Source organism: Somniosus microcephalus, chromosome 22, assembly GCF_052327205.1.
Source record: "Somniosus microcephalus isolate GS21.2 chromosome 22, FLI_Smic_1.0, whole genome shotgun sequence".
NCBI classification, from domain to species: Eukaryota; Metazoa; Chordata; class Chondrichthyes; order Squaliformes; family Somniosidae; genus Somniosus; species Somniosus microcephalus.
This window is the reverse complement of record NC_141008.1, coordinates 73,733,540-73,755,766: the sequence shown is the minus strand read 5'-3', so window position 1 is coordinate 73,755,766 and position 22,227 is coordinate 73,733,540. Positions and strand designations below refer to the sequence as shown.

Genomic DNA, 22,227 nt, shown 5'->3' with positions numbered 1-22,227 from the left:
TCCACAGGAGGAGAGGAAAAAGAGTGGAAGAGCAATAGTGATGGGGGATTCTATCATAAGGGGAACAGATATATGTTTCTGTGGCCGCAGATGTGACTCCAGGATGGTATGTTGCCTCCCTGGTGCCAGGGTCAAGGATGTCACTGAGCGGCTGAGGGGGAGGGCGAACAGCCAGAGGTTGTGGTCCATATCAGTACCAATGACATAGGTAGAAAGAGGGATGAGGTCCTGCAAGCAGAATATAGGGAGCTAGGAAATAAATTAAAAAGCAGGACCTCAAAGGTGGTAATCTCAGGATTACTCCCAGTGCCACGTGCTGGCAGAGCAGAAATAGGCGAATAGACCAGATTAATTTGTGGCTGGAGAGATGGTGTAGGAGGGAGGGATTTAAATTCCTGAGGCATTGGGACTGATTCTGGGGAAGGTGGGACCTGTACAAGCTGGACGGGTTACACCTTGGCAGAACCGGGACCAATATCCTTGCAAGGGGGTTTGCTAGTGCTGTTGGGAAGGATTTAAACAAGTTTGTCAGGGGGCTGGGAACCTAAGTGTGGGCCCAGAATGGAGAGAAACAAAGCTGGAAGTGCAAGTTAGAAAGGTAGTCAGCAAAACTAGTAGGGAGCAGAAACAAAGGCCAACAGTAAAGAGGGTCAAAGTGCAGAAAAATATTAAACAAGAAAAGTTAAAGGCACTTTATCTAAATGCACGTAGCATTCGCAACCAGGTGGATGAATTAATGGCACAAATAGAAGTAAATGGGTATGATGTAATTGCCATTACAGAGACATGGTTGCAGGGTAACCAAAGCTGGGAACTGAATGTTCCAGGGTACTCAACAGTTAGGAAGGACAGACAAAAAGGAAAAGGAGGTGGCGTAGCGCTGTTAAGGGATGAGATCAGTACGGTAGAGATAAAGGATCTTGGCTCGGCAGATCGTGATGTAGAACTGGAATCAGTTTGGGTGGAGCTAAGAAACAGCAAAGGGTGGAAAACATTGGTGGGAGTTGTGTATAGGCCACCAAACAGTAGTGGTAATGTAGGGCATAGTATCAATCAAGAAATTAGAAGTGCATGTAACAAGGGCAATACGGTAATCATGGGGGACTTTAATCTACATATTGACTGGGCAAATCAAATTACCACTAATGATGTGGAGGACGAATTCTTGGAATGCATGTGAGATGGTTTCCTGGATCAGTATGTGGAGGAACCAACCAGGGAACAGGCTATTCTGGATCTGGTACAGTGTAATGAGAAAGGGCTAATCAATAATGTTGTGGTAAAGGGGCATTTCGGGACAAGTGACCATAATACGATTGAATTTTACATTAAGTTTGAGAGTGATGTAGTCCAATCTGAAACTAAGGTCTTCAATCTAAACAGAGGAAACTACAAGGGTATGAGGGACAAGTTGGCCATGGTAGATTGGGAGACTACACTAAAAGGCATGAAGGTGGACATACAATGGCTAACATTCAAGGAAGTAATGCATAATATGCAACAAACATATATTCCTCCTAGGGCATAAAAACCCAAAAGGAAAAGTGATCCAACCATGACTAACAAAAGAAATTAAAGCTAGTATTAAGTCAAAGGAGGAAGTTTATAAAGTTGCCAGAAAAAGCAGTCAGCCTGAGGATTGGGATCCTTTTAGAAATAAGCAAAGGGGGAACCAAGAAATTGATTAAAAAAAGGGAAAATGGAATATGAGCACAAACTAGCTAAAAATATAAAAACTGATTGTAAAAGCTTCTATAGGTATGTGAAAAGGAAAAGACTGGCAAAGTTAAAAGTAGGTCCTTTACAGTCAGAGATGGGAGAATTTATAATGGGGAATGAGGAAATGGCAGAGAAATTAAGTAAATACTTTGTTTCTCTCTTCACGGAGGAAGACACAAAAAACCTCCCAGAAATACAAGAAAACCAAGGGTGTGGTGAGGATGAGGAATTTAAAGAAATTATTATTAGTAAAAAAACAGTACTAGCAAAATTAATGGGACTAAAAGTCGATAAATCCCAAGGATCGGATGACCTACATCCTAGGGTTTTGAAAGAGGTGGCCATTGGGATAGTGGACGCATTGGTTGTCATCTTCCAAAATTCTATAGATTCGGGAATGGTTCCTGCAGATTGGAGGATAGCAAATGTAACCCTGCTATTTAAGAAAGGAGGGAGAGAGAAAACGGGGAACTACAGACCTGTTAGCCTCACATCAGTAGTTGGGAAAATGCTGGAATCTATTATAAAGGATGCAATAACTGGGCACTTAGAAACTAATAGTAAGATTGGGCAGAGTCAACATGGATTTATGAAAGGGAAATCCTGTTTGACAAACCTATTGGAGTTCTTTGAGGATGTAACTAGTGGAGTAGACAAAGGGGAACTGGTAGATGTGGTGTATTTGAATTTTCAGAAGGCCTTTGATAAGGTCCCACACAAGAGGTTGGTGAACAAAATTAGGGCACATGGAATTGGGGGTAATATACTAGCATGGATTGAGAATTGGTTAATAGACAGAAAACAAAGAGTAGGGATAAACTGGTCTTTTTCAGGATGGCAGACTGTGACTAGTGGGGTACCACAAGGATCGGTGCTTGGGCCCCAGCTATTCACAATCTGTATCAATGATTTGGATGAGGGGACTAAATGTAAAATTTCCAAATTTGCTGATGATGCAAAGCTAGGTGGCAGTGTCAATTGTGAAGAGGATGTGAAGAGGCTTCAGGGGGATCTCAACAGGCTCAGTGAGTGGGTAAGAACATGGTAGATGGAATATAATGTGGATAAATGTGAAGTTATCCACTTTGGTAGAAAAAACAGAAAGGCAGAGTATTTCCTAAATGGTGAAAGATTGGGGAATGCAGATGCTCAAATGGACCTGGGTGTCCTTGTACATGAGTCACTGAAAGTGAATGTGCAGGTGCAGCAAGCCATTAGGAAGGCAAATGGTATGCTGGCCTTCATTACAAGAGGATTTGAGTACAGGAGTAAAGAAGTCTTACTCCAATTATATAGGGCCTTGGTGAGACCACACCTGGAGTACTGTGTACAATTTTGGTCTCCTTACCTAAGGAAGGATATACTTGCCATAGAGGGAGTGCAACGAAGGTTCACGAGATTGATTCCTGGGATGGCGGGACTGTCGTATGAGAAGAGATTGAGTAAACTAAGCCTGTATTATCTTGAATTCAGAAGAATGAGAGGGGATCTCATTGAAACATACAAAATTATTACAGGGCTTGATAGGATGGATGCTGGGAGAATGTTTCCTTCGGCTGGGGAGTCTAGAACCAGGGGCCACAGCCTCAAGATAAAGGGTAGGCCATTTAGGACTGAGATGAGAAGAAATTTCTTCACACAGAGCGTGGCAAATCTTTGGAATTCTCTACCCCAGAGGGCTGTGGAGGCTCAGTCATTGAGTATATTCAAGACAGAAGTCAATAGACTTCTGACTAGTAAGGGCATCAAGGGATATGGCGATAGGGCCGGTGAATGGAGTTGAGGCAGAAGATCAGCCATGATCTCATTGAATGGCGGAGCAGGCTCGAAGGGCCGAGTGGCCTGCTCCTGCTCCTTGTTCTTATGTTCTTTACTCTATCAAAACAATTCATGATTTTGAACACCTCTATCAAATTTCCCCTTAACCTTCTCTGCTCTAAGGAGAAAAAACCCAACTTCTCCAGTCTCTCCACATAACTGAAGACGCTCATCCCTGGTACCATTCTAGTAAATCTCTTCTGCACCCTCTCTGAGGCCTTGACATCTTTCCTAAAGTGTGGTGCCCAGAATTGAACACAATACTCCAGCTGAGGCCTAACCAGTGTTTTATAACGGTTTAGCATAACTTCCTTGTTTTTGTACTCCATTCCACTATTAAAAGCCAAGGATCCCGTATGCTTTTTTAACAGTGTTCTCAAATTGTCCTGTCACCTTCCATGATTTGTGTACATATACCCCCCAGGGGGAGAGCAGCAGCGGAGGAGGAGCCCGGCTTAAAAACCGGCGCGAAGGCAGAGGCCCGACCAGTTCGGGGGAGAGCAGCAGCGGAGGAGGAGCCCGGCTTAGAAACCGGCGCGAAGGCAGAGGCCCGACCAGTTCGGGGGAGAGCAGCAGCGGAGGAGGAGCCCGGCTTAAAAACCGGCGCCAAGGCAGAGGCCCGACCAGTTCGGGGGAGAGCAGCAGCGGAGGAGGAGCCCGGCTTAAAAACCGGCGCCAAGGCAGAGGCCCGACCGGTTCGGGGGAGAGCAGCAGCGGAGGAGGAGCCCGGCTTAAAAACCGGCGCGAAGGCAGAGGCCCGACCAGTTCGGGGGAGAGCAGCAGCGGAGGAGGAGCCCGGCTTAAAAACCGGCGCGAAGGCAGAGGCCCGACCAGTTCGGGGGAGAGCAGCAGCGGAGGAGGAGCCCGGCTTAAAAACCGGCGCGAAGGCAGAGGCCCGACCAAATCAACAGCAGAGGAGGGAGGTAAAAAGTAATCAGTGTGTGACGTCACCAGGGAGCAGGTAAGTGATTGGTTGGTGAGTATTTCTCTCTTTTCAATACAAGCTTGACTTCTGTGGTGTTAAATTTCTAGGGTCTCTGGTGTAGTGGGGACAGTTGGTAAATAAAGCGCCCTAGAGTATACCTGTAACTGGGGTATTGAATAAATTTTTTAATTAATTAAAGGAGTAAGTCATGGCAGGAGAGCTCAGACCCGTGTTTTGCTCCATGTGGGAAATCAGGGACGCTGCCAGTGTCCCTGACAACCATGTGTGTGGGAAATGCATCCAGCTGCAGCTACTTGCAGACCGCATTGCGGCGCTCGAGCTGCGGGTGGATGAATTTTGGAGCATGCGCAATGCTGAGAGGCTCATGGATAGCACGTTTAGCGAGTTGTTCACGCCTCAGGGTAGGGCAGCACAGGGGGTGACCATCAGGCGGAGCAACAAAGGCAGGCAGGTAGTGCAGGGAACCCCTGCGGACATCCCCCTTTCAAACAAGTATACCGCTTTGGATACTGTTGAGGGGGATGACTCACCAGGGGAAGGCAGCAGCAGTCAACTTCCTGGCACTGGGGGTGCTCCTGCTGCCCAGGAAGGGGGGAAAAAGAGTGGGAGAGCAATAGTGGTAGGGGATTCTATAGTAAGGGGAACAGAAAGGCGTTTCTGTGGCCGTAGACGTGAATCCAGGATGGTTTGTTGCCTCCCTGGTGCCAGGGTCAAGGATGTCACTGAGCGGCTGCAGGGCATTCTGGAGGGGGAGGGTGAACAGCCAGTGGTCGTGGTCCACATTGGTACCAACGACATAGGTAAAAAGAGGGATGAGGTCCTGCATCAAGAATTTAGGGAGCTAGGTAACAGATTAAAGAGCAGAACCTCAAAGGTTGTAATCTCTGGATTACTCCCAGTGCCACGTGCTAGTAAGTATAGGAATGGGAGGATAGAGCAGATGAATGCGTGGCTAAAGAGTTGGTGCAGGGGGGAGGGTTTTACTTTCCTGGATCACTGGGCCTGCTTCTGGGAAAGGTGGGACTTGTACAAGTCGGACGGGTTGCACCTGAACCAGAGCGGGACAAATATCCTTGCGGGGAGGTTTGCTAGCACTGTTGGGGGGGGTTTAAACTAACTTGGCAGGGGGATGGGATACAGAGGGGAGCTGAAATAGGGGGGGGATGTGCTGCCAATTATAGAGAAAAAAAAAACAAGTCAGCTTGGTAGACAGGGCAAATATATAAGGGCAAGGCTGGATGGCATCTATTTTAATGCAAGGAGTCTTGCAAATAAGGTGGATGAACTGAAGGTGTTGATAAACACATGGGAGTATGATATTGTTGCTATCACGGAGACATGGTTGAGGGAAGGGCAAGACTGGCAGCTCAATATTCCGGGGTACAGAATCTTCAGGCGAGACAGAGGGGGAGGTATAAGAGGAGGGGGTGTCGCAATATTAATTAAGGAGTCAATTACTGCAGTAAGGAGGGATGATATATTAGCAGGTTCCTCTAATGAGGCCATATGGGTGGAGCTTAAAAACAAAAAGGGGGCAAGCACTTTGCTGGGAGTGTACTATAGGCCTCCAAACAGTCAGGGGGAGATAGAGGAACAGATATGTAGGCAAATCTCAGAGAAATGTGCAAATAATAGGGTAATAATAGTGGGGGATTTCAACTTCCCCAATATTAACTGGGATAGTCAGAGTGTGAAAGGCTCAGAGGGTGTAGAATTCTTAAAGTGCATCCAGGAGAGCTTTTTGAGCCAGCATGTAGAAAGTCCTACAAGAGAGGGGGCGGTACTGGACCTAATTCTAGGGAATGTGGCCGGCCAAGTGGAAAAAGTGCTAGTAGGTGAGCACTTTGGTGATAGTGACCATAATATGGTAAGATTTAAGGTGGTCATGGAAAAGGACAGGGATGGGCCGGAAATAAAGGTTCTAAATTGGGGGAAGGCCGATTTTAATAGGATAAGGCAGGATCTGGCCAAAATGGACTGGGATCAGCTACTTGTAGGAAAATCCGCATCGGAGCAATGGGAGGCTTTCAGAAGGGAGATTGAGATCATACAATGGCAACATGTTCCCGTAAAGGTCAAGAGTGGTTCCAAAAACCACAGGGAACCTTGGATGTCAGGGGATATACGAGAATGGATTAGGGGAAAAAAAGGAGGGCTTTTGGTAGATACAAAAGGCTAAAGACGGAGGAAGCCCTAGAGGAGTACAAAAAGTGCAGGGGGATACTTAAAAAAGAAATTAGGAGATCAAGGAGGGGCCATGAAATAACACTGGCGAGCAAAATCAAGGAAAATCCTAAGATGTTTTATAAGTATATTAAGGGTAAGAGGATAACTAGGGGAAAAAATAGGGCCCATTAGGGACAAAAGTGGCAATCTGTGTGTGGAGCCGGAAGATGTAGGAGGGGTTCTAAATGAATTTTTTGCATCTGTTTTCACTATGGAGAAGGACGATGTAGACATAGAAATAGGGCGGGGGGACTGTGATATGCTCGAACATATTAACATCGAGAGGGAGGAGGTATTGGCGGTTTTAGCTGGCCTAAAAATGGATAAATCCCCAGGCCCGGATGAAATGTATCCCAGGCTGCTGTGTGAGGCAAAGGAGGAGATTGCGGGGGCTCTAACACATATATTCAGGACCTCTCTGGCCACAGGGGATGTGCCAGAGGACTGGAGAACCGCTAATGTAGTACCATTATTCAAGAAGGGTAGTAGGGAAAAACTGGGGAACTACAGGCCAGTGAGCCTAACATCAGTGGTAGGAAAATTATTGGAAAAAATCCTGAGGGACAAAATTTGTCTCCACTTGGAGAGGCAAGGATTAATCAGGGATAGTCAACATGGCTTTGTCAAGGGAAGATCATGTCTGAGTAATTTGATTGAATTTTTTGAGGGGGTGACTAGGTGTGTGGATGAGGGTAACGCAGTGGATGTGGTATACATGGATTTCAGTAAGGCCTTCGATAAAGTCCCGCACAAGAGACTGGTCAAGAAGGTAAGAGCCCATGGAATCCAGGGTGCCTTGGCACATTGGATACAAAGCTGGCTTAGTGGCAGAAGGCAGAGGGTGATGGTCGAAGGTTGTTTTTGTGACTGGAAGCCTGTGGCCAGTGGGGTACCACAGGGATTGGTGCTGGGTCCCTTGCTGTTTGTGGTCTACATTAATGACTTGGATATGAATGTAAAGGGTATGATCAGTAAGTTTGCGGATGATACAAAAATTGGTAGGGTGGTAAATAGCGAGGAGGGTAGCCTCAGTCTGCAGGACGATATAGATGGGTTGGTCAGATGGGCGGAACCGTGGCAAATGGAATTTAACCTGGAAAAGTGCGAGGTGATGCACTTTGGGGGGACTAACAAGGCAAAGGAATACACAATGAATGGAAAGACCCTAGGCAAGACGGAGGGTCAGAGGGATCTGGGTGTGCAAGTACACAGATCCCTGAAGGCGGCGGAACAGGTGGATAAGGTGGTAAAAAAGGCATATGGGATACTTGCCTTCATTAGCCGAGGCATTGAATATAAGAGCAAGGAGGTTATGATGGAGCTGTATAAAACACTGGTTAGGCCACAGCTGGAATACTGTGTGCAGTTCTGGTCGCCACACTACAGGAAGGATGTGATCACGTTAGAGAGGGTGCAGAGGAGGTTCACCAGGATGTTACCAGGGCTGGAGCGCTTCAGCTATGAAGAAAGACTGGGCAGATTGGGTTTGTTTACCTTGGAGCAGAGGAGGCTGAGGGGGGACATGATTGAGGTGTACAAAATTATGAGGGGCATAGATAGGATGGATGCTGAGGAGCTTTTTCCCTTAGTAGAGGGGTCAATAACTAGGGCATAGATTCAAGGTAAAGGGTGGGAGGTTTAGAGGGGATTTGAGAGAGAACTTTTTCACCCAGAGGGTGGTTGGAGTCTGGAACTCACTGCCTGAAAGGGTTGTGGAGGCAGAAACCCTCAACATTTAAGAAGCATTTGGATGTGCACTTGAAATGCCATAGCATACAAGGCTACGGGCCAAATGCTGGAATATGGGATTAGATTAGACAGGGCTTGATGGCCGGCGCGGACACGATGGGCCGAAGGGCCTCTATCTGTGCTGTATTACTCTATGACTCTGTTCCTGCACCCCTTTAAAATTGTACCATTTAGTTTATATTGCCTCTCCTCATTCTTCCTTCCAAAATGTATCATTTCACACTTCTCTGTATTAAATTTCATCTGCCATGTGTCTGCCCATTTCACCAGCCTGTCTATGTCCTCATGAAGTCTGTTCCTATCCTCCTCATTGTTTATTACATTTCAGAGTTTCGTGTTATCTGAAAACTTTGAAATTATGCCCCGTATACCCAAGTCCAAGTCGTTAATTTATATCAAAGAGCAGTGGAGGAGGAGGGGGTTGGGGGGCAGGGGACACCACTGTATACTTCCCTCCAGTCCAAAAAACAACCATTCACCTCTACTCTCTCTTTCTGTCCCTTAGACAATTTTGTATCCATTCTGCCACTGTCCCTTTAATTTTGCTAACGAGTCTAATATGTGGTACTTTGTCAAACACCTTTTGAAAGTCCATATACAGAGCATCAACCGCACTACCCTCATTATCTATTTTTATCCTATCCAATATTGCTACTGCCTCCTCCTTTACTGCTACATTGGCAACATCCTCTTCTCCAGTGAAGACAGATGCAAAGTATTCATTTAGTAACTCGGCCACGCCCACTGCCCCTACAAGAAAAATCTCCTTTTTGGTCCCTAATTGTCCCACTCTTCCTTTGACTACCCTTTTACTATTTGTGTTTAAAAAGACCTTTGGCTTCCCTTTTATGTTGGCTGCTAATCTATTCTCATTTCCTTTGTCCCTCTTACTCCCTTTTTTGGGTCTCCTCTGTACTTTCTATATTCAGCTCGGTTCTCTACTGTATTATGAACCTTACATTTGTCATAAGTCTCCTTTTACTATTTCATTTTCATCTCTATCTTTAGTCACCCAGGGAGCTCTACCTTTGAAAGAAAGTAAGTAAGAAAGGCTTGCATTTATATAGTGCCTTTCATGATCTCAGGATGTCCCAAAGTGCTTTACAGTCAATAAAATACTTTTGAAGTGTAGTCACTGTTGTAATGTAGGAAATGCGACAGCCAATTTTGCGCACAGCAAGCTCCCACAAACAGCAATGTTGGGTGCCATTCTTTTCCCCCCTCATGGGAATATGCCTACCTGAATCATCATCTCTTTGAAGGCTTTGCCTACCAATTTTTAATTCCAGTCCACCTGGGCCAAATTTCCTTTCAACTCAATTAAGTTGGACCTCCTCCAGTTAAGTATTTTTATGCTTAATTGTTCCTTGTCATTTTCCATAACTATTCTAAACCTGATGGTATTATGCTCACTGTTCCCCAAATGCTCTCCCACTTGCCTCACTTCATTTCCCAAAACTAGATCGAGCACTGTTTTCTTCCACCTTAGGCTGGAAACACACTGATCAAAAAAGTTCTCTTGTACACATTTCAGGAATTCCTCCCCCTCTTTGCCCTTTACACTGTTACTATCCCAGTCTATATTTGGATAATTGAAGGCCCCCCATTATCACCACTCTAGTTCTTGCATCTTTCTGTAATTTGCCTGCAAATTTGCTCCTCTGTCTCCTTCTCATTATTTAGTGGCTATATTGACTTGTTTATGAGAACAAATAGTGTACTTACTGTTAAGCTAGAATTAGTTTGATCATCACATTTCATCTGTTGCACAATTTGCATAAAAGTCCCAAAATATTTATGACAAACTTCTGGGAAAATTAATTTGTTGAGAAGTGAAAATATTTTCTGCTTCTTCCTTACACAGGAATCAGAAGCAAGTACATTATGTCATCGACTCATCGAATGGTTACAGCTGGAAGAAGGCCATTCAGCCCATCGAGCCTGTGCCAACTCTCAGCTAGTCCCACTCCCCTGCCCTTTCCCTGTAGCCCTGCAATTTTTTTTCCAAAAACTTATCCAATTCCCTTTTGAAAGATAAGATTGAGTCCAAGTAACTGTTAATTTTGACCCTGATTACTGTTTCTAAAAGTTTCCCCACTACTGAGGTCAAACTGACTGGCCTGTAGTTGGAGAGTTTGGGCTAGATTTTCAGTATAGACAGTTTTGGGGTGCTAACCTTAGCGCCCGCCCCAAAGTAGCGCCCCGTTGCCGGAAATTCAGTGGCTTCGCCCTAAGAGGTTGGTGGAGCGCTAAGAGGCGTTCCACTACTATCTTTAGGCGCTAAGCCGGCGGTGCAGAGCGCAACACCCGAGCTCGGGCGCAGCGCACGGCAGACACTCTGGTGCCAGTGAGCTCTTAAAGGGGAAGGGTGCATGTGTTTTTTTCAGAGGCGGAGGCGGAGGCGGAGTCCACACAACACATGCAGACTGCCGTTTATAGTGCAGGAGGAGTGCCCTTTAATTTGCGCTCCCCAGGGTGTGTTGCGTTCCATTTTACAAACGCTCTGGACGCCAGCCGCACAATGGGGCGGTCCGACTGAAGTTTGGATTCGGGACGGCCAAAGGGCGTTACACGAGGATGTGACGTCATTTTCTGCGCGCGCATCCGGGCGGCCGCTAAACTTTGCGCCGGCGCTAACGGGCAACTTAATTTGGGGCGGGGCGCAAACTGCGCTGCGCCCGGGCGCTACACGCATAGCGCCCGAAAAGCACTTCTCTTAAGGCACTAACTGCTGGCGCAAGCAACTGAAAATCTAGCCCTTTATCTTTACACCTGTTTTGAACAATGGTTTAACATTTGCAATGCTGCAGTGCTCTGGCACCACCCTGTATCTAAGGAGGATTGGAATAAGTGCAATGAGACCTGGGTGTCCTTGTGCACCAGTCGCTGAAGGTAAGCATGCAGGCACAGCAGGCGGTTAAGAAGGCAAATGGTATGTTGGCCTTCATAGCGAGAGAATTCGAGTACAGGAGCAAGGATGTCTTGCTGCAGTTGTACAGGGCCTTGGTGAGACCACACCTTGAGTATTGTGTGCAATTTTGGTCGTCTTATCTGAGGAAGGATATTCTTGCCATGGAGGGAGTGCAGCGAAGATTCACCAGACTGATACCTGGGATGGCAGGAATGACGTATGAGGAGAGATTGGGTCGACTGGGCTTATATTCGCTGGAGTTTAGAAGAATGAGAGGGGATCTCATTGAAACTTATAAAATTCTAACAGGTCTAGACAGACTAGATGCAGGAAGGATGTTCCCGATGGCAGGGGAGTCCAGAACCAGGGGGTCATAGTCTAAAGATAAGGGGTAAGCCATTTAGGACAGAGATGAGGAGGAATTTCTTCACCCAGAGAGTGGTGATCCTGTAAAATTCTCTACCACAAAAGGCAGTTGAGGCCAATTCATTAAATATATTCAAGAAGGAGTTAGATATATTTCTTAAGGCTAAAGGGATCAAGGGATATGGGGAGAAGGCAGGGACAGGGTACTGAATTTGGATGATCAGCCATGATCTCATTAAATGGCGGAGCAGGCTCAAGGGGCCGAATGGCCTACTCCTGCTCCTATCTTCTATGTTTCTATGTAAATAGTAGGGTTACATTAGCTATCCTCCAATCCATGGGAACTGTTCCAGAGTCTATAGAATTTTGGAAGATGACCAGCAATGCATCTACTATTTCCAGGGCCACTTCCTTAAGTACCCTAGGATGTAGATTATCAGGCCCTGGGGATTTATCGGCCTTCAATCCTGTCAATTTCCCTAACACCATTTCCCTACAAATACTGATTTCATTCAATTCCTCCCTCTCATTAGACCCTATGTTTGTGCTGCCTTTCTTTAGGAATTTATGTTAGTTTTCCAGTTAATTCAGGGTGTTGAGTAATTTGGGTCGATTTCCATTGTGTGCCGCCACCTAGTGGATATTTGGTACCTGTAAAGTGCAGTAAAGCACAGTAAAGTGCAGTAAAGTAAACTACTGTATATCACAGACCTGCAGCCACACATGGTCTGGGAAGTTATATTCTTGTCATGCTCCAGCCTTGGACACTATTTGTCTGTAAGTACTTGAGAATGTTATAGATGATTAGTGTACACTATATTTTGCAGAAAATGTTTAGTTTGTAACTTTTCTCTGTAAGCAAACTTACACAGCTAGCCGTGAAGTGCTCGCTCTCTGTCTAGCTGGTTAACTTGTAGCTGTATTTTGATGCACTATGTACAGGGCTAATTTAAAGAGAATGCCTTTCAGTTTGCTAAATGTATATTCACAGTAAGCTGTGTTTCCACGTGTTTTGGTAAGTTACATGCCAAATGTACTGTGTTGCTCAGGCGTACCTAAATTTGTGTATGCATATCAGTTATGTGCTTGTGTACTAATGTGTGCTTCCATTTCTGTATTGTATTTCAGTTTCACTAAGAATCTTCAGTAAAGTTTACAAGAAAAGTCAAGCCTTGTGATTTTTATGGGAAGATATCAAGTTGTTAGCTACCTGTCTAGCTCTGCATAGGAACGTGCTGCAAGGGCAGAATAATGTTCCCCGGCATCTCTGGGAGGTTATTTGTGTCCTCCTTTGTGAAGACAGAACCAAAGTATGTATTTAATTGGTCTGCCATTTCTTTGTTCCCCATTATAAATTCCCTTGATTCTGACTGCAAGGGACCTACGTTTGACTTCACCAATCTTTTTCTCTTCACATATCTATAGAAGCTTTTACAGACAGTTTTTATGTTCCCTGCACGCTTACTCTCATAATCTATTTTCCCCCTCTTAATTAATCCCTTTGTCCTCCTTTGCTGAATCCTAAACTGCTCCCAATCTTCAGGTGTGCTGCTTTTTCTAGCCAAATTATATGTCCTCTCCTTGCATCTTATGCTATCCCTAATTTCACTTGTTAGCCACGATTGAGTCACCTTTTTTGTTTTATTTTTATGCCAAACAGGGATGAACAAATTCTGTAGTTCATCCATGCGATCTTTAAATGTTTGCCATTGCCTATCCACTGTCAACCCTTTTAAGTAACGTTCCCCAATCCATCCTACCAACTAAGTACAGTCAGCCTTTCTAATAACTCTTCTTTATCAATTTTTATCCTATCATGTGTCTCCACTACCTCCTCTTTCACTATGTCTATGGCAGCATCCTCTTGGAGACAGATGCAAAGTACTCGTTTAGTACCCATTACAGTTTTTAGACATATTACAGTTATATTACTGAGTGGCAAATATGAGAACATAAGTGGCAAATATGAGAATATTGAAAAACTAGGTGAAAAAGAACATTTGCTACAATCATGCAGTACTCAAAACTGACGCAGGTTTATCTTGCTCTTTACCGATCAAAGAGCTTTGTTAGTTGGCGCCGTGGCTTAGTTGGTTAAAGCGCCTGTCTAGTAAACAGGAGATCCTGAGTTCGAATCTCAGCGGTGCCTAATGTATGTATTTTAATGGAATTCTCTCCCTATTCCATATCTGCACACGAGTAGACCATGTTCCCTTGTTTACGAGACGAAAAACTTTATTACTGTTAGTTTAGAATTAGTTTGATCATCGAATTTCATCTGATGCAAAATTTGGATTAAAGCCCCGAAATATATACCACAAACTTCGGGTAAATTTAATTTCCTGAAAAGTGAAAATATTTTCTGCTTCTTCCTCACTCAGGAATCCAAAGCAAGACATTATGACATATTAGTTATATTACTGAGTGGCAAATATGAGAATATTGAAAGACTAGGTGAAAATGAACATTTAATACAATCATGCAATACTCAAAACTGACACGCGTTTATTTTGTTCTTTACGGATTCTTTAACGAGTATCAGTAGTTGGCGCCGTGGCTTAGTTGGTTAAAGCGCCTGTCTAGTAAACAGGAGATCCTGAGTTCGAATCTCAGCGGTGCCTCCCTGTACGTCTTTTAATGGAATTCTCTCTCCGTCCCACGCAATTCCCTCGGCACACTGACGCAAAATTTGCACAAAGTCCCGAAATATATATCACAAGCTTCTGGTAAAATTAAATTGCTTGAGAAAAGAAAATATGTCCTGCTTCTTCCTCAATCAGGAATCCGATGCAAGTAGCTTATGACATTACTGAGTTTAAATAGGTAGCGAACATGAAAATAGTGGAAGTGAAAATTAACATCTGCAACTCGAAACTGACAGAGATTATCTTGCTCTTTACTGATCATTTATTATCTGGTGCCGTGGCTTAGTTGGTTAAAGCGCCTGTCTAGTAAACAGGAGATCCTGAGTTCGAATCTCAGCGGTGCCTATTTACTCTGGAGTATTTTGTTCACGGATGTTAAAAATAATCCCAACATTAGTCATTGTGAGAACGTCTCTTCCGGGTCGTGGTGACAAAGAAGGAAGACGTGTCTTAACACTATTAGAACCTTCATACTGCAGACTTTGGCTGAGAGTTATTTCCAAATCCCAAATTAAGTGCTTTGGTACAACTTGATCAATCTTCTTTTCAAGGATCTTTCTAATAACGCACAAACCCAGTGGAATAAAAACTAAATGACTATTTATTTCTACGCGTTTAAATTGCATTTGAAAGTATGTGGAAGCAGGATTCTTTAAATAATATCATTGTTCAATAATTTACCAGACACCTATTTTCGAAATCCTTTATTGTTACTGTGACTCTTGCGACCTCGAGTAGAGTGCTGCTATATTGTGCAGCACATCATGTTTGTAATAAAGTAAAAGACTTGCATTTGTATAGCCCCTTACACGACCTCGGGTCCCAAAGCGCTTTACAGCCAATTAAGTACTTTTGACTGTTGTAATGTCATGTGGGGAGATGTAAGAAACAATATTAATGCACTTTTTAATATAGGTTTCTTTTAGTTTAATCAGTACGAACCTGCATCTCAGTCTACCTCTTTTACCCAGCTATTTTATTATGTGTCAATGTATATATCATAAAATAATATACATGGTAACTCCTTCTGCCTTGTCTATCTGCTTCAGTAACAAGAAAGACCAATTTTAATCACTTGGATGTTTTCCTGCTGTTTTCTATTTTTATTAAGCAATGAATACGGATGACATTATCAAGGGAACGGTTTGTGGCAATTACTGAGCTCGGTGATATGAGGGAACTGAATTAGCACATACATTGGTTAGTAGTGTTATCAATTTAAATTAATTCAACTTTCTTACACAGTCTGAATCAATAAATACTCGGGTCAATATTCCAATGTGTCTTCAACCTTTGTCTCCTCTCAGGTTTTCATATATTTTATGTTTCTTTCCCCTCTAATACAGTGAAGGAATGTTGGACAGCTCATGTTGCAAAGCCAGTGCAAATGCTTGTTCTTGCAAGTCATGGGTTTGTACTTAGGGCCATTCTTCAGTTGTTAGCTTTTTGAGAGCTTTGTCAGCGTTTGCAAGTTTTCTAGTTTGGCCTGTAGGAACCTTACATTTTTCTCTCCCTTCGATTTAATGTTTTAAGACTACTTTTACCTCACGGTGTTGCCCATCCCCATTCTAACAAAAGTGCTAAGCTCCCTACTTTCTGCCTCTTCCACTCAGCTCTTTGTTACAAATACATACATTTTAAACAGAAAACATTCTCCCTGGGTGTAATCGCTACTGTCCCCAGGGATGCAGATCATTCAAGATTTTTTAATTTTGCAAATTAGCAACATGCTGTATGAGTGAGTGTTTCTTTCTCCCAAGACATGGATTTATTTGCTATAGGCAGAGTCTGGGGATAATAGCCATTCCAGAAGTAATGAGGGTGCACCATTGTTTCATTGATACATCTGCTCCCCAGAGGCCATCCCCAAGCTTTTTTGGTTTGGTGTTGAGAGCAAGGTAGCAGACATTGCATTGGAACAAAAATGTTAAAAAAATTGGAAACATCCAACAGCCAGGGGCAGAGTTAGGATGGTGGAACCTGTGCAATTGCAGGGGACCCCAAACCAATTTGGGGTTCCCAGTGGATCTAGCAAAAGGACACCTAGACAACGGTGATAGCTGATACTTAATTGTTTTGTCAACTATTTTTATATTGACTATTGCAAACATGCCGTTTCCTGATCATACGTGTGTTGATTTGACGAGGTAGGCAGTATTTAGTATTGTCTAGTAAAATATAGGCCCCACAAACTGAACCTTTTCGGGGCACCTTGCAAGACGAACACCATTCCTACAGTCACCATCTGCAGACACAACAACTTGCATTTATATAGTGCCTTTAACATGGTAAAAACATCCCAAGGCGCTTCACAGGAGTATTAGCAAGCAAAATGTGACATCGAGCCCCATAAAGAGATATTCGGATAGGTGAACAAAAGCTTGGTCAAAGAGGTAGGTTTTAAGGAGTTACTTAAATGGGGAGAGCGAGAGGTGGAGGTGTTTAGGGAGGGAATTAGAGTTTAGGGCCTAGGCAGCTAAAGGCACGGCTGCCAATGGTGGAGCGATTAAAATTTGGGATGTGCAAGAGGCCAGAATTGGAGGAGCGCAGAGACCTCAGAGGGTTGTCGTGCTGGAGGAGGTCCGAGAGATAGGGTGGGGTGAGGCCATGGAGGGATTCGAACTCAAGGAGGAGACTTTTACAAAGGTGTTGCCAGTCTAGGAGCCAATGGAGCTCAGAGGTGACGAGTGAACAGGACTTTGTGCGTGTTAGGATAGGGGCAGCAGAGGTTTGAGTGACCTCAAGTTTATGGATTCGAATAGTCGAGTCTGGAGTAATAAAAGCATGGATGAGCGTTTCAGTAGCAGATGAGCTGAGGCGGGGGCGCAGTCAGGCGATATTATGGAGATAGAAGTAGGCGGTCTTTGTGATGGGAGAGGATATGGGGTAGAAACTCAGCTCAGTAAACAGTCGACATTTTGGGCTTGTATCCTTCTCCACAACTGTTCTGTTTTGAGAACTGCATTATTTTGATTTAAAAAAAGACATTGGATTAAGTTGGCTTTGCGTCTGGGCGAGGCATAGACGCTATTATCATGAGCACAAGTGGTTTCTATTTTTGCTTCGCTTGAGGGGGGACATGTTGCGTTGTCTTGAGTTTCGCTGGAAGACTCGAACCACAAGCCTGTGAGTTCGGCTGTGTTATCGCCACGGGGTGGTCCACGCTGCAGGAAACTGCGATCCAGCGGTGGGAAAATCCCCAGTCCGGGAACCGGCGGCCCCGGCTCGCAGCCCCCGGCCCGCAGCCCCCGGCACCGGCTGGCGCTCCGAGCGCCCAAAGCCCTGACACCCTGTCCCTGTCACCGCTTGGTGATTGGACCAGATGACACCGGCACGTGATTGTTTGAGATGCACGTAACAAGCGGGCAAAAAAGAGAAACGGGAGCCGTATAAAAGCTGCCTGCAGCGGAAAACATCGTCCGTGCAAGTGTTTACCAATGGGGGCTGGCCGTGCGGACTGACCCGTCCTTCAAAAGAACACCCCGCTATCTCCCCGGGCCACATTCCATTCCCGGGTTACGTTCCATTCCCGGGCCACCTTCTATCCCCGGGTTACGTTCCATTCCCGGGCCACCTTCCATTCCCGGGTTACGTTCCATTCCCGGGCCACACTCTTTCCCCACCATGGACAAGGAAGCCCATCTCGTCTCTTGCCTTGACAAACCCCCCTCCAGCCTTGCGGTGAACGATGTGTACGAGATCGCCAAGCTGATCGGCGCCGAGCTGGAGAAGCTGATAGACAGCTATGGGAAGGAGGCTGTGGAAGGGCTGGTCCCTAAAGTTGTTCGCGTCTTGGAAATGTTGGAAAGCTTCGTGGCCAGGAATGGGAACACCGAGCAGGAGCTGATCCGAGCCTTCGTGATGTTACAGGACGGGGAGCAAAGCACGGGCCACTACAAGGTTCGTGCCATCAAGTGACAGTACTGGCTTTAGACAGTTTTTTAAAGTTTGACCCTGGTATAATAACACCTGGTATACAGCACCTACTCCCAGGCACCCCCGTATAATTTCTATGAGCTGTATCTCGGCTGTATAATCAATTTCACTTGGATACAAAGTGGTTTTGGGTGGACCTCGATGCAAATGTAGCAGTATAACTGAGAGACTACTGATTGTACTATAAGCACTTTTACACATTGGTTCTGTTTAGTTTGGGTTGCAGGAGATTGATGTCAATATACTGGCTCTCTATTACAGCTTAACTGGTTCTCTTAGCACAGAATTATACGTTCCATTCCCGGGTGAGTCTAATGTGTCATCAGGTTACATCGAGGCTACAGCACAGAAACAGGCCATTCGGCCCAACTGGTCTATGCCGGCGTTTATGCTCCACAGGAGCCTCCTCCCATACATCTTTTTCTAACCATATCAGCATACCCTTTCTCCCTCGTGCTTATCTAGCTTACCCTTCAGTGCATCTATGCACTCTGGTATACTTCTGACCACCAGCTTTAAAGGAACACTGTGCTTGTTTACACTGCACTACTGACACATAGGGAGATTGCAACTCCAACCCTAAAGCAATCATTCTGTCACCTAGCCACTACCCCAGAATGTTTACGGAGGAACCTAAGGAAGATGGCCAGAGAGCCCCTGAAGCCCATTTGGAATCTCATCACTTGACAAAACCAGCCACGGTCACCCTTTAGAGCTACACCCTTTAAAGTTACATATTTTGTAACTTTACTTTTGTGCACTACTTTTTTTTGGTCAGCTGGTGTTGGGTGCAAACTAAAACCCTGTAAAGCTACCCCTCAAAAAAGCTAGTGAAAAATCCACAACAGTGGAATTTCTGTCTGGTAAGTGTTTGCTCTGTCCCTGGAGGGACACACCATACTTAGCCCAACCTGTACCTAAACTCTCTGGATTTGGCCAAGATTTACCAATCCCCAAGTGTGTGCAGTGTTACTGCTGGAATTTAACTAGCTAAAGCTGCTTGTCCAGCTATGACCACTCTCTATCCATTAGAACATTCGTTTGGGTTAGATAGCAGGGCTATCAAAAGTATGGTGGGAAGAAGCCCCCAATGACTGGCCAATCACTAACCGTTCCCTGGAATACTGTGAAACTGGTTAATGCAGCTTCCAGCCTCTCCTCCCACAGACAGCGAGTTCTCTATTGAGCTTTCTCTTCTGGATTCAGCACAATGTAGAGTTGGTGATTTATCTGAATAATTTTGCGAGGAATGATCTACAGGCATCCATTGACATTTGTGGCTGCACACCAGCTCTCCCCCAACAGACCTCATTTCCAGTAACTTTCTCCCATAGAGACAAACCTAACATCTTTTGGACAGGATCTTCTGCCTCCTCCAGGCTCTCAATTACTACCTTCAACACTTTTGTTTCTCCAGTTGTACCATCCATGTTTTCGAGTGGTAGGGCAAGCACTCAAAATGTTGTTGAGCATCTTTCTTCCCTCACACAGATCTCACCTTTGGGAGCCACTCACTCCCACCCCTCCTCCCCTCACAGATAGGTTCATAGTTGTAGGCAGCACATTATAAATGTAGGAATCCGAGCCATCTTTCCTCAGATGCTCATGTTGCCATTCTACGATCGCTTCACATTCCCTCATTCTGTCCCAACTCATCCATGGACTGACCTCACTGAGCCTCTGCTGCAAACTTTGCCTCTTCCTCTTTTCTTGCTACAGCTACCACCAACTTTCAGTATAATTCGCTGAGAACCAGAAATTTATGGTCTGTCCTGAATCAACACCATTAAGTGCCCTTGAGCCACCATTCCCACAGTCTCCCATTGACTTTGTTACTGCCACTTTGTTCTGTACCACTAGCTTTTGGCATTTCTTGAACATATATTGCAGTCACAGTTTACCAACATTGAACTCTTCCACAGTGGAGCTCAGAAGTAACTAGTAAAAACAGAAAATGCTGGAAATACTCAGCAGGTCAGGCAGCATCTGTGGCAAGAGAAACAGTTAATGTTTCAGGTCGATGACCTTTCATCAGTTACTGTAGTCTTGCTGTTGAATTGTATAGGACAATATTCATCAAAGGTGTGGGTCACTTCTGTGGATAGTTGTAAACCTGTTGCTTGTTATTCTCCACCTCTGACAATGACACTTTCTACATTGTTAATGACCACAACAAGCAAGGAACAAGATCAAGGTCACAAAATCACATGAGACCAGACAGTTTGATTTCTTTATTAGACCACCTTCTACTCCCTGTTTGTTTTTATTTTCTACAATGACACTCTGCTAATGGAAAACCATCACAAACTCTTTATCCTCTGCTTTAAAGTTCTTTCCCCTGAAATTCAGAAGTCCTCTCTCTTCCTTCATCACACTTTTCAGAAAGCACAAGGAATGGCCCTTTGATTTGGATTGTATTTGTACTCAAATTATATAATTAGTTTAACCTTTATAGCATTTCTCAAACGTTTCTGAAATTGAGGGATGGAAAGAATAGCTTATTATGAAAGAACTGGGAATGCCAAAAACATAAGTTTTAATTTGCAGATTTGTTTCATCAATTTTACCCTGAGAAGCACTTGAATATCTTGGATTTAATGCAATGGGCCGGAATTTGCGGTGGGTTATAACGGCGCACTAACAGCGTTTGTCGTTATTACCCCTTTGACGCTGACCGCAACTTCAGGATGTAGCCCGTGTGCACCCAAACGCGGAAATCCTGAAGTTGCGGTCAGTCATTCACTGCTCTGACACTGGCTGTGCTGTCTCCCCCAAACACCCCCTGCCAAGCTGGCAATCGGTCTAATCAGGGAAATCGATGAAACTGACGAAAATGTGGGCTTTTCCGCGGTAATATCGCTGTTAAATACCCCATTAAATGTTAAACCTTGTTAGCTTAGGCATAACTGGGGTTTTAACAGCGTATTGACTGCTAAACAAACATTTTGGCCCTGAAAAACAAATTTCAATTTTGTGGAGTGTCAAATTTCTCTATTGTGATTAAAAATTACAATTTTTAAGAAACGTTTATATAAAAAAAAAGTTGTTTTGCTCTCTAACATTTTAAAAAAGTCAGGATAAAAGTGGCTTCTCATTTCTGGGTCGCCTGTCTGAGAATTCTGCAATGTGATTGGCTGCTTAGACAGCTTGTTGACATCACAGCAGATCGCAGCAGGCAATCCCCACTATAGAGCGTTGCAATCACTTGAGCGTCGAAGAAGGCAAACTTCTTGCCACAGAGGTCGCGAGATCTCTGTGGGCAGCTTTCTTCGGGGCCAGCGGCGAACACCTTTGCTTCGCCGCCGAGCGCAAATTCCGGGCCAATGTAATATATGCAGCGTCAATAATCAATGTACTTGCTCTGGCAGTTTCCTGTGAATAACTTTTTTTTTGCAGGGGGGAGGGCGATTATTTTACACATGGGGAAAGGTTAGTGGTTTAAAAACACACACATAATTGAAGTGCTTATCTACTGTGGCTATGCGTCATCTATAAGGTCTGTTAATATGATGGCAGGCATCCCATTATCTAGAACACAGGTGCTCCCTGCACCCAAGTGCTTAGTGTGCTTGGATCACGTGCTGAAGGGGAGGATCTGTGTTTATATTAAAAATAGTACTAGTTTTTCCTGGCTGGTCCTGATCGTCCAGTCGAGCCACTCTGCCTACCCCCACCTTTTGTGGATTTTGGCCCTGAGGGCTGCTATGCTGCTGTTACCACAATCCTTACTTTCCCGCGCCCCCAAAAAGTTGCCGGCGAGGGGCCAGCAGCCCTTTGCAAGCTGGTGGTGCTGGCAATCCCGCCTCTGTGAACTCCACACTCTCCCAGCACATCCTTATTAACATGCTGGGAGTAAAATTTCGATATAATCCGCTGCATTCACATTAAAGAGTGAGGGCAGCTCCTTTTTG

At 44.7% G+C, this 22,227-nt stretch overlaps 1 protein-coding gene and 3 non-coding genes across 6 annotated transcripts in view; all 4 read left to right on the top strand.

Moving 5' to 3' along the window:
• Nucleotides 1–13,810: 13,810 nt before the first annotated feature.
• On the top strand, nucleotides 13,811–13,884 carry trnat-agu (transfer RNA threonine (anticodon AGU)). The gene has a single exon. It is a non-coding gene; the product is annotated as a tRNA-Thr (tRNA).
• Nucleotides 13,885–14,282: 398 nt separating this feature from the next.
• On the top strand, nucleotides 14,283–14,356 carry trnat-agu (transfer RNA threonine (anticodon AGU)). Its single transcript has one exon. It is a non-coding gene; the product is annotated as a tRNA-Thr (tRNA).
• Nucleotides 14,357–14,651: 295 nt separating this feature from the next.
• On the top strand, nucleotides 14,652–14,725 carry trnat-agu (transfer RNA threonine (anticodon AGU)). Its single transcript has one exon. It is a non-coding gene; the product is annotated as a tRNA-Thr (tRNA).
• A 2,703-nt stretch (nucleotides 14,726–17,428) lies between these two features.
• Nucleotides 17,429–22,227, top strand: part of rilp (Rab interacting lysosomal protein) — a 67,183-nt gene continuing 62,384 nt past the window's right edge. The window contains exon 1 of one of the 3 annotated variants that reach the window (XM_085965048.1): nucleotides 17,429–18,280. In XM_085965048.1, the coding sequence (XP_085821174.1) occupies nucleotides 18,005–18,280 (276 nt within the window). In that variant the 5' untranslated portion in view covers nucleotides 17,429–18,004. The remainder of the gene's footprint in view (nucleotides 18,281–22,227) is intronic. The other 2 variants (XM_085965049.1, XM_085965050.1) reach the window with 2 other exon arrangements.